This window comes from Carcharodon carcharias, chromosome 20, assembly GCF_017639515.1.
Source record: "Carcharodon carcharias isolate sCarCar2 chromosome 20, sCarCar2.pri, whole genome shotgun sequence".
Taxonomy (NCBI): Eukaryota; Metazoa; Chordata; class Chondrichthyes; order Lamniformes; family Lamnidae; genus Carcharodon; species Carcharodon carcharias.
Genome location: NC_054486.1, coordinates 114,916,516 through 114,933,924, shown reverse-complemented (window position 1 = coordinate 114,933,924; position 17,409 = coordinate 114,916,516). Strand labels below are relative to the sequence as shown.

General features: G+C 47.9%; 1 protein-coding gene across 1 annotated transcript in view; it reads right to left on the bottom strand.

Annotated features, from left to right (window-relative positions):
• The window catches only part of LOC121292527 (serine/threonine-protein kinase Nek9), a 92,437-nt gene that overhangs the window by 46,959 nt on the left and 28,069 nt on the right, over positions 1-17,409 (bottom strand). The window contains exons 11-14 of the mRNA XM_041214619.1: positions 3,342-3,486; positions 2,602-2,802; positions 1,820-1,866; positions 421-582 (exon numbers count right to left, since the gene is read on the bottom strand). Of these exons, the coding sequence (XP_041070553.1) occupies positions 421-582; positions 1,820-1,866; positions 2,602-2,802; positions 3,342-3,486 (555 nt within the window). The remainder of the gene's footprint in view (positions 1-420; positions 583-1,819; positions 1,867-2,601; positions 2,803-3,341; positions 3,487-17,409) is intronic.

Below are 17,409 nucleotides of genomic sequence, written 5' to 3'. Positions count from 1 at the left end.
TATCTCCAGATAGTGTCTCAACACACACTGTACTCAGCAGTACAAACACAGCCCTGCTCCTTCCCAGATTAGAGGGCTGCCTGTGGGAGGCATTCAGTGCCCTCACCTTTTTCCCTAAAGGCAGTGCCTCTCTCCTTAGGCCTACTTCAAGGGCACCAGCCATCCGATACAGGAACAGGATATGGCTCATCGGCATCCTGAATTCCCACTTCTCTTTGTGCGAGGGAGTGCTTCCTGATATCACCCGGAACTGCCTGCCTCATGTTCTGCCCCCTTTGTTCTGGACTTCCCCTACCTGACGAAATAATTTCTATTTGTCCTTTAATTCGCTTCAACACCTTGATTAGATCACCCGTTAACCTTCTAAGCTGCAGTTTAATTGTGGGGAGAGTTTGAAGGGGACGCATGCTCAGGACTCACTTTGATCTGGTGGTTGCGAAGGCCTCGCATGTAGTGGTTGAGGCCGAGTTTATTGTACTCGTTGTTTCCACACGCTAACACCTTGCCACTTTGAGTCATGAAGAAAGTCCCATCAGAACCACACTGCACGGACACGATGCTCAGACTCACAGGCAGATCAACCTGGAATCATCAAGAGAAATCTCATTAAATGGAGATCTAACAACCATTAACCAGAAACCCAACTACAACTAACCAGAATCCCAAAGGTCATTAACCAGAATCCCAACAGCCATTAACCAGAAACCCAACTACCATTAACCAGAAACCCAACTACCATTAACCAGAATCCCAACAGCCACTAACCAGAATCCCAACAGCCATTAACCAGAAACCCAACTACCATTAACCAGAAACCCAACTACCATTAACCAGAAACCCAACTACCATTAACCAGAATCCCAACAGCCACTAACCAGAATCCCAACCACTAACGAGAATCCCAAAGGCTATTAACTAGAATCCTAACTACCATTAACCAGAAACCCAACAGCCATTAACCAGAAACCCAACTACCATTAACCAGAAACCCAACTACCATTAACCAGAATCCCAACTACCATTGACCAGAATACCAATCATTAACCAGTGAGCTAAACACACACGCTGCCAATTACACAAGACACACACGTTCCAAAAGCAACTCAGCTTGTCTGACCTCACAGCCCAATGCAGACCCCCACCCGCCTGTCCCCCCCGCCACTGCAGACCCCCACCAGCCTGTTCCCCCCACCACCCCCCGGCCCAATGCAGACCCCCACCCGCCTGTTCCCCCCACCACCCCCCGGCCCAATGCAGACCCCCACCCGCCTGTTCCCCCCACCACCCCCCGGCACACTACAGATCCCCCCCCCACCCTTCCCCACCCCTCCGGCCCAATGCAGACCCCCACCTGCCTGCCACCCCCACCCACCGCAGTCCCCTGCCTTCCCGCCGCTGTACCCCCCCGCCCGCCGGTATCCCCCCACCCACCGGTATCCCCCGCCCGCCGCTGTACCTCCCCCGCCCGCCGCTGTACCCCCCCTCCCACCGCTGTACCCCCCCGCCTGCCGCTGTACCTCCCCCGCCCGCCGCTGTACCCCCCCGCCTGCCGCTGTACCCCACCCACTGCAATCCTGCACCCACCCGTACTCCACAATCCCACAGCTGCCTGAGTGCAGCAGTCCCACGTTCACTCTGCCGTCTTTCACCATCGTCTCAGTTCTCCCTTCCTTGCGAGCCGTCCCCATCTCTTTCCCTTCCCCATCCACCCTCCCCTTGCACCTTCCACTGCCCCATCTCTGGTCCCCTTCCATCTAGCTGCTCCAGCCTCTCCCACAGCGAACTCGAGCTGGGGAGACCCTGGTTTTTCAGCACTCACACGTTCTGGGTATGGGTAATCTTCCTCCGAATCCAGCCCAAGGCGCCCTATAACCAACAAACAAGATTGAGATGAAGAGTATAGCAGTGGCTCCCATGAAACAATATCAGCCTGAAACTCTCACTGACAGATGGTAATAGGATGTTAGTCTGTATCTTGGGGCTAGAATACAAGAGTGAAGAAGTTATGCTACAGCTATAATTAAAGTGATAGACCCCGTCTGGAGTAACTGTGTCAGTTCTGGGCACTATAATCTCAGGAAGGATATACTGACCCTGGAGGAATTGCAGTGCAGGTTCACCAGAATGATACTGGGGCTAAAACGTTAAATTAAGAGGACACATTTCATTGAATAGGCTTGTCATACCCAGAATAAAGAAGATTAATGTCTGATGTATTTTGGGTATTTAAAACGTGAAAGGATCACGAGAGAATCTACTTCCTCTGTGGGGGCAGAGTCCAGAACATGGGGGAAAACCTTAAAATTCGAGCCTGGCAGTTGAGTGTGATGTCAGGAAGCAATTCTTCACACAAAGGGGAATGGAATTCTGCAACTCCCTCCCCCGAAATCTGGACACTGGGGGTCAATCAGGGTTTTCAAGACTGAGGTTGATAGATGAATTTAAGATAAAAATCAGTCACAGGCTACTTCAATGGGGAAAGGCTCAAAGGGCAGGATGGCAACTTCCTTGTTCCTATGTTGCTAATGTCATTCACACAATCCTTGCCTCTGCCCCGCACACTCACCGTGGGTACAATATTCCCCAATTGGCAATACTTACCGTGTTCTCCACAACCCCATGAGAAGACCTCTTTGTTGCGTGTTAGTGCGACCACATGATTATCACCACAGGATACCTGCTCCACAGCATGATCGAGGGAGAACTCCACCAGGACTGGCTCCAATACCTCCTGCCCATACTGACCATCACAGCCAATACAGCCATAGTAATCGGAGCCAAACGCATAAAGGTGGCCCTCGTCTACAGAGAAAACATAACAAGTGTCAGGACAGGGATCATCGTTACAAAGTGCAACAATAAAGCAGTCACCACAAAGTCACTCTACACTGTCCCTATCAAACACTCCCAGGACAGTTACAGCACGGGGTTAGATACAGAGTAAAGCTCCCTCTACACTGTCCCCATCAAACACTCCCAGGACAGGTACAGCACGGGGTTAGATACAGAGTAAATCTCCCTCTACACTGTCCCCATCAAACACTCCCAGGACAGGTACAGCACGGGGTTAGATACAGAGTAAAGCTCCCTCTATACTATCCTCATCAAACACTCCCAGGACAGGTACAGCACGGGGTTAGATACAGAGTAAAGCACCCTCTACACTGTCCCCATCAAACACTCCCAGGACAGGTACAGCACGATAGAAATGGAGTAAAGCTCCCTCCAGCCTCGTCCAAGCACAGGGAAGGCTATCTTGAAGCATGGATGATTTTGCTGCTGTGATCTATTTTACCAGGATAATCCGATGACGATTCAGTGCAATCCTGCGCCTCACTTACCGGTAATGCAGGCAGTAAATTCATCTCCACAGGCAGCTTGGTGGATAGCTTTCCCCTGCAGCTTCTCCACCCACTTGGGCTGACGATAGGAGGCCCGATCCCCGTGACCCAATTGCCCGACCATCTTAGTCCCACCCTGGACATTCTGTGCAGACAAAAACAAAACAAAGACTTGCTTTTCCATAAGGCTTTTACCACAACATGGCACCACAGATTACTTCACAAATATAAGGTCATTCTGAGTGCAGTCGCCAATTTGTGCACTGAAGTTGCCACAGAGAGCAATAACTAAATCAGCAGATAATCTGCTGGCGATATTTCCTGAGGGACAGATATTGACCAGGATATTGGGAGAATTCTCAAGTTCTTTGAATTAATATCTGGAGACCGTTTACATCTAACTTAGAAAACAGGTCAGCGTTTTAACATCTCCCCACAGTGTGGCACTCCCTCAGTACTGCCCCTCCGACAGTGCGGCGCTCCCTGAGTACTGACCCTCTGACAGTGCAGCACTCCCTCAGTACTGACACTCCGACAGTGCGGCACTCCCTCAGTACTGACCCTCTGACAGTGCAGCACTCCCTCAGTACTGACCCTCCGACAGTGCAGCACTCCCTCAGTACTGACCCTCCGACAGTGCAGCACTCCCTCAGTACTGACCCTCTGACAGTGCAGCAGTCCCTCAGTACCAAGCCTCGGACAGTGCAGCACTCCCTCAGTAATGACCCTCGGACAGTGCAGCACTTTGCAGTGCGCTCAAGTGTCAGCCTAGATTATGTGCTCAAGTCTCTGGAGTGGGGTTTGAACCCACAATCTCTGGCAGTGTTGACACATAAAATCCTAATTTTAGTGAATGAAAAGATTACTGGACAACAATACTTCCGTCTCTTTCTCTCTCTCCTTTTGTCTCCATTTGAAAGGACAGTGTGAGAGGAGGAGCTGAGACAGGCAGTCAGCAGCACCTAGAGGATTTAGTCTATCTAGAGGATCTAGCATCCAGTCTACACTCCTGTAGGAGTAAGGGTCAAATAAAAGCAAGGGTCCATATTCTATTTAGTTAAGATATGTCTGGGGAACTCAGTCTCGTGATTTGCACATCCTGCGCTATGTGGGAAATCCTAGTCGCTCCTGATGGTCTGGATGACCATGTGTGCAGGAGGTGCTTCTGACTGGAGCAACTCCAGCTCCGGGTTTCTGGAGCTTGAGCGGAAGTTGGGGGCACCACGGTGCATTGATGAGGCTGAGAGGGTCACAGACTGCATATTTCAGGACATGGTCACCCCGCAGCTTAAGGAAGTGCAAGCAGAGAGGGAATGGGTGACCACCAGACAGGAGAAGGGGACCAGGAAGATAGTGAGGGAATCCCCCCCGAGTGCATCTCGCTTGCAAACTGCTTTTTGGCCTTGGAAAACAGCGAGTGTGATGGTTCCTCACTGGAGGCCAATCAGAGCCCAGGGCAGGGCACTGTGGGTGGTCCAGCTGCTCAGGGAGGGAGGCGGAAGTCTGGAACAGCAACAGTGGTAGGGGTTTGGTTAGTGAGGGGAGTAGACAGGCGCTCCTGCAGCCGTACACGTGACTCCAGGATGGATTGTTGCCTTCCGGGTGCCAGGGTCAAGGATGTCACGGGACAGCTGCAGGGTGTTTTGAAGGGGGAGGGTGAGCAGCCAGAGGTCGTGGCCCATGTTGGGACCAATGACATAGGAAGAAAGAGAAACGAGGTCCTGCAAGCAGACTTTAGGGAGTTAGGTAGGAAATTGAAAAGCAGGACTTCATAGGTAGTAATCTCCGGATTACACCTGGTGCCTCGCAGTAGTGAGTATAGGAACAGAAGGATAAAGCAGATGAATGTGTGGCTGGGGCGATGGTGCAGGAGGGAGGGCTTTAGATTCATGGGGAGGTGGGACCTGTGCAAGTTGGACGGGTTACATCTGAACAGGACTTGGACCAACATCCTCACGGGGAGGTTTGTTAATGCTGCTGGGGTGGATTTAAACTAAATTGGCAGGGGGATGGGATCCTGAAACGTAGTTCAGAGGGAGAGAAGCGGAGATGGAATTAGAAGTTAAAATGTTAGTGAGTGAGTCTGGAAGGCAGAGGAGACATAGGCTCGATAAGAAAGAAGCGAGTTTAACATGGCTAAATGGAATATATTTTAATGCAAAGAGCCTGAGCAATAAGACAAGACGAGCTGAGGACACAGATAGGTACCTGGGAGTGTGAGATAATAACTATGACCGAGACTTGGCTAAAAGGGCAGGATTGGCAGCCCAACATTCCTGGTTATAGGGTATTCCGAGGAGATAAGACAGGGGTATAGAAGAGGAGGGGGGGTTGCAATATTGATCAAGGAATCGATTATAGCAGTGAGGAGGGATAATATCCTGGAAGGATCATCAAATGAAGCCATATGCGTAGAAGTAAAAAACACAAAAGGAGCAAACACGCTGTTGGGTGTGTACTATAGGTCCCCAAACAGTCAGGGAGAGATAGAGGATCAAATATGTAATCACATTTCAGAGAAGTGTAAGAACAATAAGGCAGTAATAGGTGATTTTAACTACCCAAATATTAACAGGGATAGGTTTAGTGTGCAAGGTTACATTCAGGAGAACTTTTTTAGCCAGTATGTAGAAAGCCCAACAAGGGAGGGGCAAGATCTGGACCTAATATTTGGAAACTTTGAGCCCAGGCTGGTAGAAGGTGTATCAGTGGGGGAGCATTTTGGTGATAGTGACCTTAACTCAGATTTAGGGTAGTTATGGAAAAGGATAAGGTTGGGCAGGGAATAAAAGTTCTAAACTGGGGAAAGGCTAATTTTACTAAAATGAGATATGATTTGGCCCAAGTGGACTGGGAGCAGCTACTTGAAGATAAAACTGTGTCAGAGCAGTGGGAGGCATTCAAGGAGGAAATAGCGAGAGTACAGGGCAAATATGTTCCTGTAAAGACAAAGGAGGGACCAAGTGTGGAGAACCCTGGATGTCAAGGGACATAAAGGTTAGGGTTAAGAAAAAAAGAGAAGATTATGGCAGATACCGAGGGCTCAATGGGGCAGAGACCCTAGGGGAGTATAAAAAGTACAGAGGGGGACTTAAAAAGGAAATTAGGAAAACTAAGAGAGTGCATGAGAAAGCATTGGTGGGTAGAAAAAAGGAAAACCTAGAGGGGTTTTTTAAATATATAAAGAGCGAGAGAATAACTAGGGAAAGAATCAGGCTAATTAGGGACCATTGAGGTAATGTGTGTGGACCCGGAAGACGTGGGTCCAGTCCTCAATGAATACTTTGGGTTGGTTTTCACAATGGGAAAGAACGATGCAGGTGTAGACATCAGGGTGGAGGACTGTGAAATATTAGAGGAAATTAACAGAGAGAGAGAGGAGGTACTAGCAGGTTTAGTGACCTTAAAAGTGGATAAATCCACAGGCCAGGATGAGATGTATCCCAGGCTGTTGAGGGAGGCAAGGGAAGAGATATCAGGGGCCCTGGCAGTAATTTTCAAATCCTCTCTGGCAACAGGTGAGGTGCCAGAGAACTGGAAACTGCTAACATTGTCCCTTTATTAAAAAAGGGAGAATGAGATCGAGCAGGAAATTACAGGCTATGGCAACGCAAGTGAATATCTAAATAATTCTTAAATGTTACAAGAGTTTCTGACTCAACCACCCTTTCAGGCAGTGAGTTCCAGACTCCCACACCCTCTGGGTGAAAACATTTCTCAACTCCCCTTAGCTTTTACCTCTTACCTTAAGTCTACGCCCCCTGGTTATTGACCCCTCTACTAATGGAAAAAGTGCCCTCCTATCCACCCTATCTGTGCCCCTCATAATCTAATACTCCTCTATCAGGTCCCCTCTCAACCTTCACTGCTCCAAGGAAAACACCCCCAGCCTATCCAATCTTTCCTCATATCTCAGACCCTCCAGCCCAGGCAGCATCCTGGTGAATCTCCTCTGCACCCTCTCTATCTCTGTCGCTGCATCTCTCATTCCAAACCCATTTCTGCTGATACCTTGCTCTCTCCCTGAAGACCTGTCCCTCTCTATCCCCTTGTGGGGGAGTCTAGAACCAGGAAACGCAGTTTAAAAATAAAGGGTCTCCCATTTAAGACAGAGATTAGGAAAATGTTTTCGCTTCAGAGTGTTGAATCTATGGAACTCTCTTCTCCAGAGAGCGATGGAGGCTGGGTCTCTCTCTCTCTCTATCCCCGTCTCTCTCTCTCTATCCCCGTCTCTCCCCATCTATCTCTCTCTATCCCGGTCTCTCTCTCTATCCCCGTCTCTCTCTCTCTCTATCCCCGTCTCTCTCTCTCTCTATCCCCGTCTCTCTTTCTCTCTGTATCCCCATCTCTCTCTCTCTCTCTATCCCCGTCTCACTCACTCTCTCTATCCCCGTCTCACTCACTCTCTCTATCCCCGTCTCACTCACTCTCTCTATCCCCGTCTCACTCTCTCTCTCTATCCCCGTCTCACTCTCTCTCTATCCCCGTCTCATTCTCTGTATCCCGGTCTCTCTCTCGTTCGCTCTCTTTCCCCGTCTCTCTCTCTCTCTCTCTCTAAAACCCGTCTCTCTCTCTCTCTCTCTAAAACCCGTCTCTCTCTCTCTATCCCCGTCTCTTTCTGTCTAACCTCGTCTCTCTCTCTCTATCCCCGTCTCTCTCTCTCTACCCCCGTCTCTCTCTCTCTCTCTATCCCCGTCTCACTCACTCTCTCTATCCCCGTCTCTCTCTCTCTCTATCACCGTCTCTCTCTCTCTCTATCCCCGTCTCTCTCTCTCTACCCCCGTCTCTCTCTCTCTACCCCCGTCTCCCTCTCTCTCTCTTTATCCCCGTCTCACTCACTCTCTCTCTATCCCCGTCTCTCTCTCTCTCTAACCCCGTCTCTCTCTCTCTATCCCCGTCTCTCTCTCTATCCTCATCTATCTCTCTCTCTATCCCCGTCTCTCTCTCTCTATCCCTGTCTCTCTCTCCATCACTGTCTCTCTCTCTCTATCCCCGTCTCTCTCTCCCTCTATCCCCGTCTCTCTCTCCCCGCCTCTCTCTATCCCCGTCTCTCTCTCGCTCTCTATCCCCGTCTCTCTATCTAACCCTGTCTCTCTAACCCCATCTCTCTCTTTCTCTCTAACCCAGTCTCTCTCTCTCTATCCCTGTCTCTCTCTGTTAACCCCGTCTCTCTCTCTCTCTAACCCTGTCTCTCTCTCTCTCTATCACCGTCTCTCTCTCTCTCTATCCCCGTCTCTCTCTCTCTCTATCCCCGTCTCTCTCTCTCTCTCTATCCCCGTCTCTCTCTCTCTCTATCCCCATCTCTCTCTCTCTCTATCCCCGTCTCTCTCTCTCTCTATCCCCGTCTCTCTCTCTCTATCCCCGTCTCTCTCTCTCTATCCCCGTCTCTCTCTCTCTCTAACCCTGTCTCTCTCTATCCCCGTCTCTCTCTCCCCGCCTCTCTCTATCCCCGTCTCTCTCTCGCTCTCTATCCCCGTCTCTCTATCTAACCCCGTCTCTCTAACCCCATCTCTCTCTTTCTCTCTAACCCAGTCTCTCTCTCTCTATCCCCGTCTCTCTCTGTTAACCCCGTCTCTCTCTCTCTCTATCCCCGTCTCTCTCTCTATCCCCGTCTCTCTCTCTCTCTCTAACCCTGTCTCTCTCTATCCCCGTCTCTCTCTCTCTAACCCCGTCTCTCTCTATCCCAATCTCTCTGTCTCTATCCCAGTCTCTCTCTCTCTATCCCGGTCTCTCTCACTCTCTATTCCGGTCTCTCTCTCTCTCTCTATCCCCGTCTCTTTCTGTCTAACCCCGTCTCTCACTCTCTCTGTAACCCTGTCTCTCACTTTCTCTCTATCCCCGTCTCTCTCTCTATCCCCATCCCTATCTCTCTCTCTATCCCCGTCTCTCTCTCTATCCCCGTCTCTCTCTCTATCCCTGTCTCTCTCTCTCTCTATCCCTGCCTCTCTCTCTCTCTATCCCTGCCTCTCTCTCTCTATCCCCGTCTCTCTTTCTCTCTCTATCCCCGTCTCTCTCTCTATCCCCGTCTCTCTCTCTATCCCCGTCTCTCTTTCTCCTCCTGCCTCTCTTTCTCCCCCGCCTCTCTCTCTTTCTCCCCCGCCTCTCTCTCTTTCTCCCCGCCTCTCTCTCTTTCTCCCCCGCCTCTCTCTCTTTCTCCCCCGCCTCTCTCTTTCTCCCCCGCCTCTCTCTCTTTCTCCCCCACCTCTCTCTCTTTCTCCCCCGCCTCTCTCTCTCTCTATCCCCGTCTCTCTCTCTCTCTATCCCCGTCTCTCTCTCTCCGTCTCTCTTTCTCCCCTGCCTCTCTCTCACTTAGCCTGTCTCTCTCTCTCTCTCTCTCTCTCTAACCCCGTCTCTCTCTCTCTAACACCGTCTCTCTCTCTCTCTAACACCATCTCTCTCTCTCTCTCTCTCTAACACCGTCTCTCTCTCTCTCTCTCTAACACCGTCTCTCTCTCTCTCTCTCTCTAACACCGTCTCTCTCTCTCTAACACCGTCTCTCTCTCTCTCTCTCTAACACCGTCTCTCTCTCTCTCTCTCTAACCCCGTCTCTCTCTCTCTAACACCGTCTCTCTCTCTCTCTCTAACCCCGTCTCTCTCTCTCTCTCTAACCCCGCCTCTCTCTAACCCCGTCTCTCTCTCTCTAACACCGTCTCTCTCTCTCTCTCTCTAACCCCGTCTCTATCTCTCTCTCTAACACCGTCTCTCTCTCTCTCTCTCTAACCCCGTCTCTCTCTCTCTAACACCGTCTCTCTCTCTCTCTCTCTAACCCCGTCTCTCTCTCTAACACCGTCTCTCTCTCTCTCTCTAACCCCGTCTCTATCTCTCTCTCTAACACCGTCTCTCTCTCTCTCTCTCTCTAACCCCGCCTCTCTCTCTCTAACCCCGTCTCTCTCTCTCTAACAACGTCTCTCTCTCTCTAACAACGTCTCTCTCTCTCTCTCTCTAACCCCGCCTCTATCTCTCTCTCTAACCCCGTCTCTCTCTCTCTAACACCGTCTCTCTCTCTCTCTCTCTAACCCCGTCTCTCTCTCTCTAACACCGTCTCTCTCTCTCTCTAACCCCGCCTCTATCTCTCTCTCTAACCCCGTCTCTCTCTCTCTCTCTAACCCCGTCTCTCTCTCTGTCTCTCTAACCCCGTCTCTCTCTCTCTAACCCCGTCTCTCTCTCTCTAACCCCGTCTCTCTCTCTCTAACCCCGTCTCTCTCTCTCTCTAACACCGTCTCTCTCTCTCTAACACCGTCTCTCTCTCTCTAACACCGTCTCTCTCTCTCTAACACCGTCTCTCTCTCTCTCTCTCTCTAACCCCGTCTCTCTCTCTCTCTCTCTCTAACCCCGTCTCTATCTCTCTCTCTAACACCGTCTCTCTCTCTCTAACCCCGCCTCTCTCTCTCTCTAACCCCGTCTCTCTCTCTCTAACACCGTCTCTCTATCTCTCTCTCTAACCCCGTCTCTCTCTCTCTAACACCGTCTCTCTATCTCTCTCTCTAACCCCGTCTCTATCTCTCTCTCTAACCCCGTCTCTCTCTCTCTCTCTCTAACCCCGTATCTCTCTCTCTCTAACCCCGTCTCTCACTCTCTCTGTAACCCCATCTCTCACTTTCTCTCTAACCCTGTCTCTCTCTCTATCCCCATCCCTATCTCTCTCTCTATCCTCGCCTCTATCTCTCTCTGTCCTTGTCTCTCTCTCTCTCTCTCTCTATCCCTGTCTCTCTTTCTCTATCCCTCCCTCTCTCTCTATCACGCCCTATCCCTTTATTCCCCTTTCTTTCTCTCTCCCTCTCCCTGTTATACTGATATTCCCCCCAGACTGGTGCTGTGCAGAATCTGATCATCAAGCTCTGACTCTGGGCTATGGGAGCAGTGCCACCCAGTGTCCGCTCTCGGTAACTCACCCTCAGGAGGGAATCAAGGAGCAACTCTCAGGATGCAGCATGATTCTGGGCCTGGAGACCAGAGTGGCAAAGATCAGTGAAGGATGCAGCTCACTCCCCGGTCCCTCAGTTGGTGCCAGCAAATAACAGGGCAGAAACTGACCTATTGACTCAATATGGCAGCCATTCGTAGACTAGAATCATGGAATGGTTACAGCACAGGAGGCCATTCAGCCCGCCGTGTCTGTGCTTGCTCTCTGAAGGAGCAATTCAGTTTTTGAAAGTGCTAATTGGCCATCCCTCTCCCACAGTCTCAGACAGTGTGTTCCGGATCCTAACCACTCGCTGCATGCACAAGTTTTTCCTCATGTCGCCATTGCTTCTTATGCCAATCACCTTAAACCTGTGCCCTCTGGTTCTCAATCCTTCCACCAATGGGAACGTTTCTCCCAAACTACCCGGGTCCCTCATGATTTTGAACAAATTTTCTCTCAATCTTATCTTCTCCAAGGAAAACAGTCCCGACCATTTTTTACGAAGAGCAGGACTGGGTGTTAAATATTCCCGGGTACAAGGTGTTCAGAAGAGATAGGAAACGAAGGAAAGGAGGAGGGGTGGGGTATTGGTTAAGGTGAGCATTGCTGTGCTGGAGAAAGAGGAGATCCCCAAGGGGTCAAGGACAGGATTTATTTGGCTAGAGCTAAGGAACAAAAAAAGGTGAAATTACGCTGCTCGGTGTGGTCTATAGGCCACCAACTATTGGGAAAGACGTAAAGGAACAAATCTGCAAGGAAATCACAGAGAAGTGCAAAAATGATAGGGTAGTGATAATGGGGACTTTAATAATCCGAATATAAACTGGGATAGTATTTTTTTTTTATCCATGGGATGTGGGTGTCACTGGCTGGGCCAGCATTTTTTGCCCATCCCTAATTGCCCTTGTTCAGAGGGCATTTAAGAGTCAACCACATTGCTGTGGGTCTGGAGTAACATGTAGGCCAGACCAGGTAAGGACAGCAGATTTCCTTCCCTAAAGGACATTAGTGACCCAGATGGGTTTTTACGACAATCAGCAATGGCTTCATGGTCACCATTAGGCTCTTAATTCCAGATTTTCATTGAATTCAAAATGGATTCGAACCCCGGTCCCCACAGCATTACCCTGGGTCTCTCGATCGCTAGTCTAGCGACAGTACTACATCATCACCTCCCCTCAAAGGGCAGAGAGGGGTAAGAGTTCCTCGTGTGTATTCAGGAGAATTTTCCACAATTCAGGAGAACTGTCCAGTCCGACGAGAAAGGGCGCTGCTCAACCTGGTACTTGGGAATGAGTTGGGCCAAGTGGGTCAAGTGTCAACAGGGGAACATTTAGCAGACAGTGATCATTGCATCATAAGGTTTAGGATGACTATGGAAAAGGACAATGAACAATCCAGAATAAGAATAATTAACTAGCGGAAGGGCTGACTTCGCTGGGGCAAGAACGGAGCTGGGCCAGATAGGCTGGAACGAAAGATTGGCAGGAAAAACTGTGGCTGAGCAATGGGCTACCTTCGAAGAAGAAATGGTTCAGGCACAGTCAAGATATATCCCCTCAAAAGGGAAAGGTAGGACAAACAAATCCAGAGCTCTCTGGATGAAAAAGGAGATAGAAGTTAAGACAAAGGACAAATAGTGTGCCTATGACAGATGTCAGGTTGAAAATACAATTGAGAACCAAGCTGGATATGGAAGATTCAGAGGGGAGGTAAAAAAGTAAATAAGAGAAGCAAAGGGAGAGTTTGAGTAGAGACTGGCAACCAACATAAAAAGGAATCCCAAAGTCTTCTATAGGCGTATAAATAGTAAAACGGTGATAAAAGGAGGGGTAGGGCTGATTAGGGACCAAAAAGAAGATTTACACATGGAGGCAGAGGGCATGGTTGAGATATTAAATGAATACTCTGTATCTGTCTTTTCCAAAGAGGAAGATGCTGCCTAGGTCATGGTGACAAGGGGAGGTAATTAATACACTTAAAGGGTTTAAAACTGATAAGGAGGTGGGAGTGGATAGGCTGTCTGTATTTAGAGTCGATAAGGCACTAGGACTGGATGAGATGCAACCAGGCATACTGAGGGAAGTGAGAGTGGAAATTGTAGAGGCACTGGCCATAATTTTTCAGTCTTCCTTAGATTGAGGGGTGGTGCCAGAGGACTGGAGAATTGCAAACGTTATACCCCTGTTTAAAAAAGGGTGTAAGGATAAGCCCAGTAACCACAGACTAGTCAGTTTAACTTCAGTGGTGAAGAAACTTCTAAACTATAATTCGGGGCAGAATTAATTGTCACATGGACAAACGCGGATTAATTAAGGAGAGCTGGCATGGATTTTCTGAGGGAAAATCATATCTAATTAACTTGGAGTTTTTTGAAGAGGTAACAGAGAGGATGGATGAGGGTAATGCTGTTGATGTGCTGACATGTACTTCCAAAAGGCATCTGATACCATGCCCTTCTTTTCCTGAAATACTTTCATGACCAGGACCTTGCTGTACAAGGAACAATTTCAAATTTGCGGATGATACAAAACTTGGAAGCACTGTAAACTGTGAGGATAGTGTAGAATGTCAAAAGGGCATAGACAAGGTGGTGGAATGAACGGATAGGGGGCAGATTCATTTCAATGTCAAAAAGCATAAGGTGATATATTTTGGGAGGAAAAACTTGGAGAGACAATATAAAATAAAGGGTATAATCCTAAAGGGGGTGCAGGAGCAGAGGGACCTGGGTGAATAGGTGTATAAATCACTGAAGGTGGCAGGACAGGTTGAGAGCGTGATTAATAAAGCATAGTGTCTTAGGCTTTATTAATAGGGGCATAGAGTACAAGAGCAGGGAGGTTATGCTGAACTTATATAGGACACTAGTTCAGCCTCAGCTGCAGTGTTGCCTACAGTTCTAGGCACCACATTTTTGGCTGGGTGTGAAGGTATTAGAGAGACTGTGGAAGAGGTTTAGGCGAATGATTCCAGGGATGAGAAACTTCAGTTATGAAGATAGATTGGTGAGGTTGGGACTGTTCTCCTTGGAGAGAAGAGGGCTGAGAGGAAACTTCTTAGAGGTGTTCAAAATCATGAGGGGGTCTGGCCAGAGTAGATAGAGAGAAACTGTTTCCATTGGTGGAAGGATCGAGAATGAGAGGGCACAGGTTTAAGGTAATTGTAAAAGAGGCAAAAGTGATGTGAAAAAAACCTTTTCACACAGTGAGTGGTTAGGACCTGGAATGCTCTGCCTGAGGTTGTGGAGGAGGCAGGTTCAATCGAGGCTTTCAAGAGGGAATCAGAAACAATGTGCAGGATTATGGGGAGAAGGCAGGAGAATGGCACCAGGTGAATTGCCCATTCAGAGAGGCAGTGCAGACAAATGGGCTGAATGGCCTCCTCCTGCACTGTAACAATTCTGTGATTCTGAAACTGAAGTTCCGGACCCCTGGAATCATTCTCACAATCTTCTGCACCTCATCTCATGCCTTCACATCCTTCCTAAAATCTGGTGCCCAGAACTGGACTCAATACTGCAACTAAAGAGGAACCAGTGTTTTATACAAGTCTAACATAACCTATTTGCTTTTGTACTCTATGACCCTATGAATAAAGCCCAGGATACTGTATGCTTTGTTAACCGCTCTCTCAACCTGTCCTGCCACCTTCAATGATTTGTACACATATACACCCAGGTCCCTCTGCTCCTGCACCTCTTTTAGAATTATACCCTTTATTTTATATTGTCTCTCCATGTTCTTTCTCCAAAATGAATCATTTCACGTTTCTTTGCATTAAATTAAATTCCACCTGTCACTTGTCCGCCCATTCCACCAACTTGTCCATGTCCTCTTTAAGTTCTACACTATTCTCCTCACAGTTTATAATGCTCCAAGTTTTGTATCATCTGCAAACTTTGAAACTGTGTCCTCCTCGCCAAGGTCTAGGTCATTAATACAGGTCAGGTCCCAACACTGAGCCCTGAGAAACTCCACTAGTAACCTTCCTCCAGCCTGAGAAACTCCACTAGTAACCTTCCTCCAGCCTGAGAAACTCCACTAGTAACCTTCCTCCAGCCTGAGAAACTCCACTAGTAACCTTCCTCCAGCCTGAGAAACTCCACTAGTAACCTTCCTCCAGCCTGAGAAACTCCACTAGTAACCTTCCTCCAGCCTGAGAAACTCCACTAGTAACCTTCCTCCAGCCTGAGAAACTCCACTAGTAACCTTCCTCCAGCCTGAGAAACTCCACTAGTAACCTTCCTCCAGCCTGAGAAACTCCACTAGTAACCTTCCTCCAGCCCAATACTCTGTTTCCTGTCACTCAGCCAATCCCATATCAATGTTGCTATTATCCTTTTTATTCCATGAGCTATAAGTTTTCTCAAGCCTGTTGTGCGACATGCTATCAAATGCCTTTTGGAAGTCCTTGTACATCACATCAACAGCATTACCCTCATCAACCCTCTCTGTTACCTCATCAAAAAACTCCAGCAAGTTAGTTAAACACCATTTGCCCTTAACAAATCTGCTGGCTTTCCTTAATTATCTTGCATTTGCCCAAGTGGCTATTCATTTTGTCCGGAATTATAGTTTCTAGAAGCTTCCCCACCACTAAGGTTAAACTGACTGGCCTGTAGTTGCTGGACTTATCTTTACACACATTTTTGAACAAGGGTGCAACATCTGTAATTCTCCAGTCCTCTGGCACTACCCCTCAGTCAAAGGAAGACTGGAAAATTATAGTCGCTTCTTCCGCAATTCACTTCCTTCAATATCCTTGGATGCATCTCATCTGGTCCTGGTGCCTTATCAACTTTAAGTACAGACAGTCTATCCAATACAATTTTAAACCCTTCAAATCTCTGAATTACCTCCTCTTTCACCATTACCTGGGCAGCATCTTTTTCCTTGGTGAAGACAGATGCAGAGTATTCATTTAATATCCCAGCCATGCCCTCTGCCCTAATGCATAATTCCTCTTTTTGGTCCCTAACTAGTCCTACTCCTCCTTTTACGACCCTTTTACTATTATTTACTTATAGGATGCTTTTGGATTCCCCTTGATGTTAGCTGCTAATCTCTACTCATGCTGTCTCTTTGCTTCTCTTATTTGCTTTTTCAATTCCCCTCTGAACCTTCAATATTCAGCCTGGTTCTCAATTGTATTATCCACCCGACATCTGTCATACACACACTTTTCTTCATTATCATAATCTCTATCTCAATTGTTATCCAGGGAGCTCGGGATTTGTTTGCCCTAGCTTTCTCTTCATGGGAATATAACTACTTGAATTATCTCTTCTTTAACTGAACAATGGGCTGCTGTTACAGTTTGTGCCTGTGTCAAGGAAACAAGAAATTGTCATAATTTACATCTGGTAACATCACTGTCATATTTCTTATGTACTGGGAGACAGGCAGGTGGGGGTTGTAAGTATGGTAATTGGAGTAAAAGCCAGAGCAACTACAAGAGTCTAAAATCAACAGTAAGAAGTGGTATTGATATGTTAATGAACCAAGAGGAACTTTAATTAAAGTTTTACATAAAACAATAATAGGAGTGATTTTGAATTGAGTTGTTTTAGTACAAAGGGGGATACATGCAGGTTGTAAAAAGATGTAAAGCTAGAGTAAGCTTGTTTTTTATATAAGTCTAAGGGTTAGGGTAAAGAAACAAATTTAATCAGTTCTGGGAAGAAAGCATTTCTGAAGAGACTGGTTGAGATGATAGAGAGACCAAGGGGAAGGAACGCATTTAAGGAAATACTGAGGCCCAGTTGGGTGCAGCTGCTTAGATCTCCCAGGACAGTGAGAACATGGCCAGACTGGGAGAACCAGCTGCTGTCAGCCTCAGAGGGCACCCTGAGAAAAAAAGGCTCGAGTGGTAAAAATGACTGGAATTCTATAGATTTTGAAATCTATGATGATAGTTGCTGAACAGAAAAGGGAAAGGTTAGTTCTGAGGGTAGTCAAGTTCAGATCGTGTAGAACTGTTTTAAAGTACTGCTACCTGTGTGAAGCCATTCTTGTGTGGAAGCGTTATTGTGTTTTTTTTGGCTTTTTAAAAATGTTTATTTGACTATAAAACCATCACAAGTAGCCAGAGACATCGTTTCCTGATTTCAGAACCTCCCCTCATACTATAAAAATTGCAAAAACCGTTTTAGCAATTGTT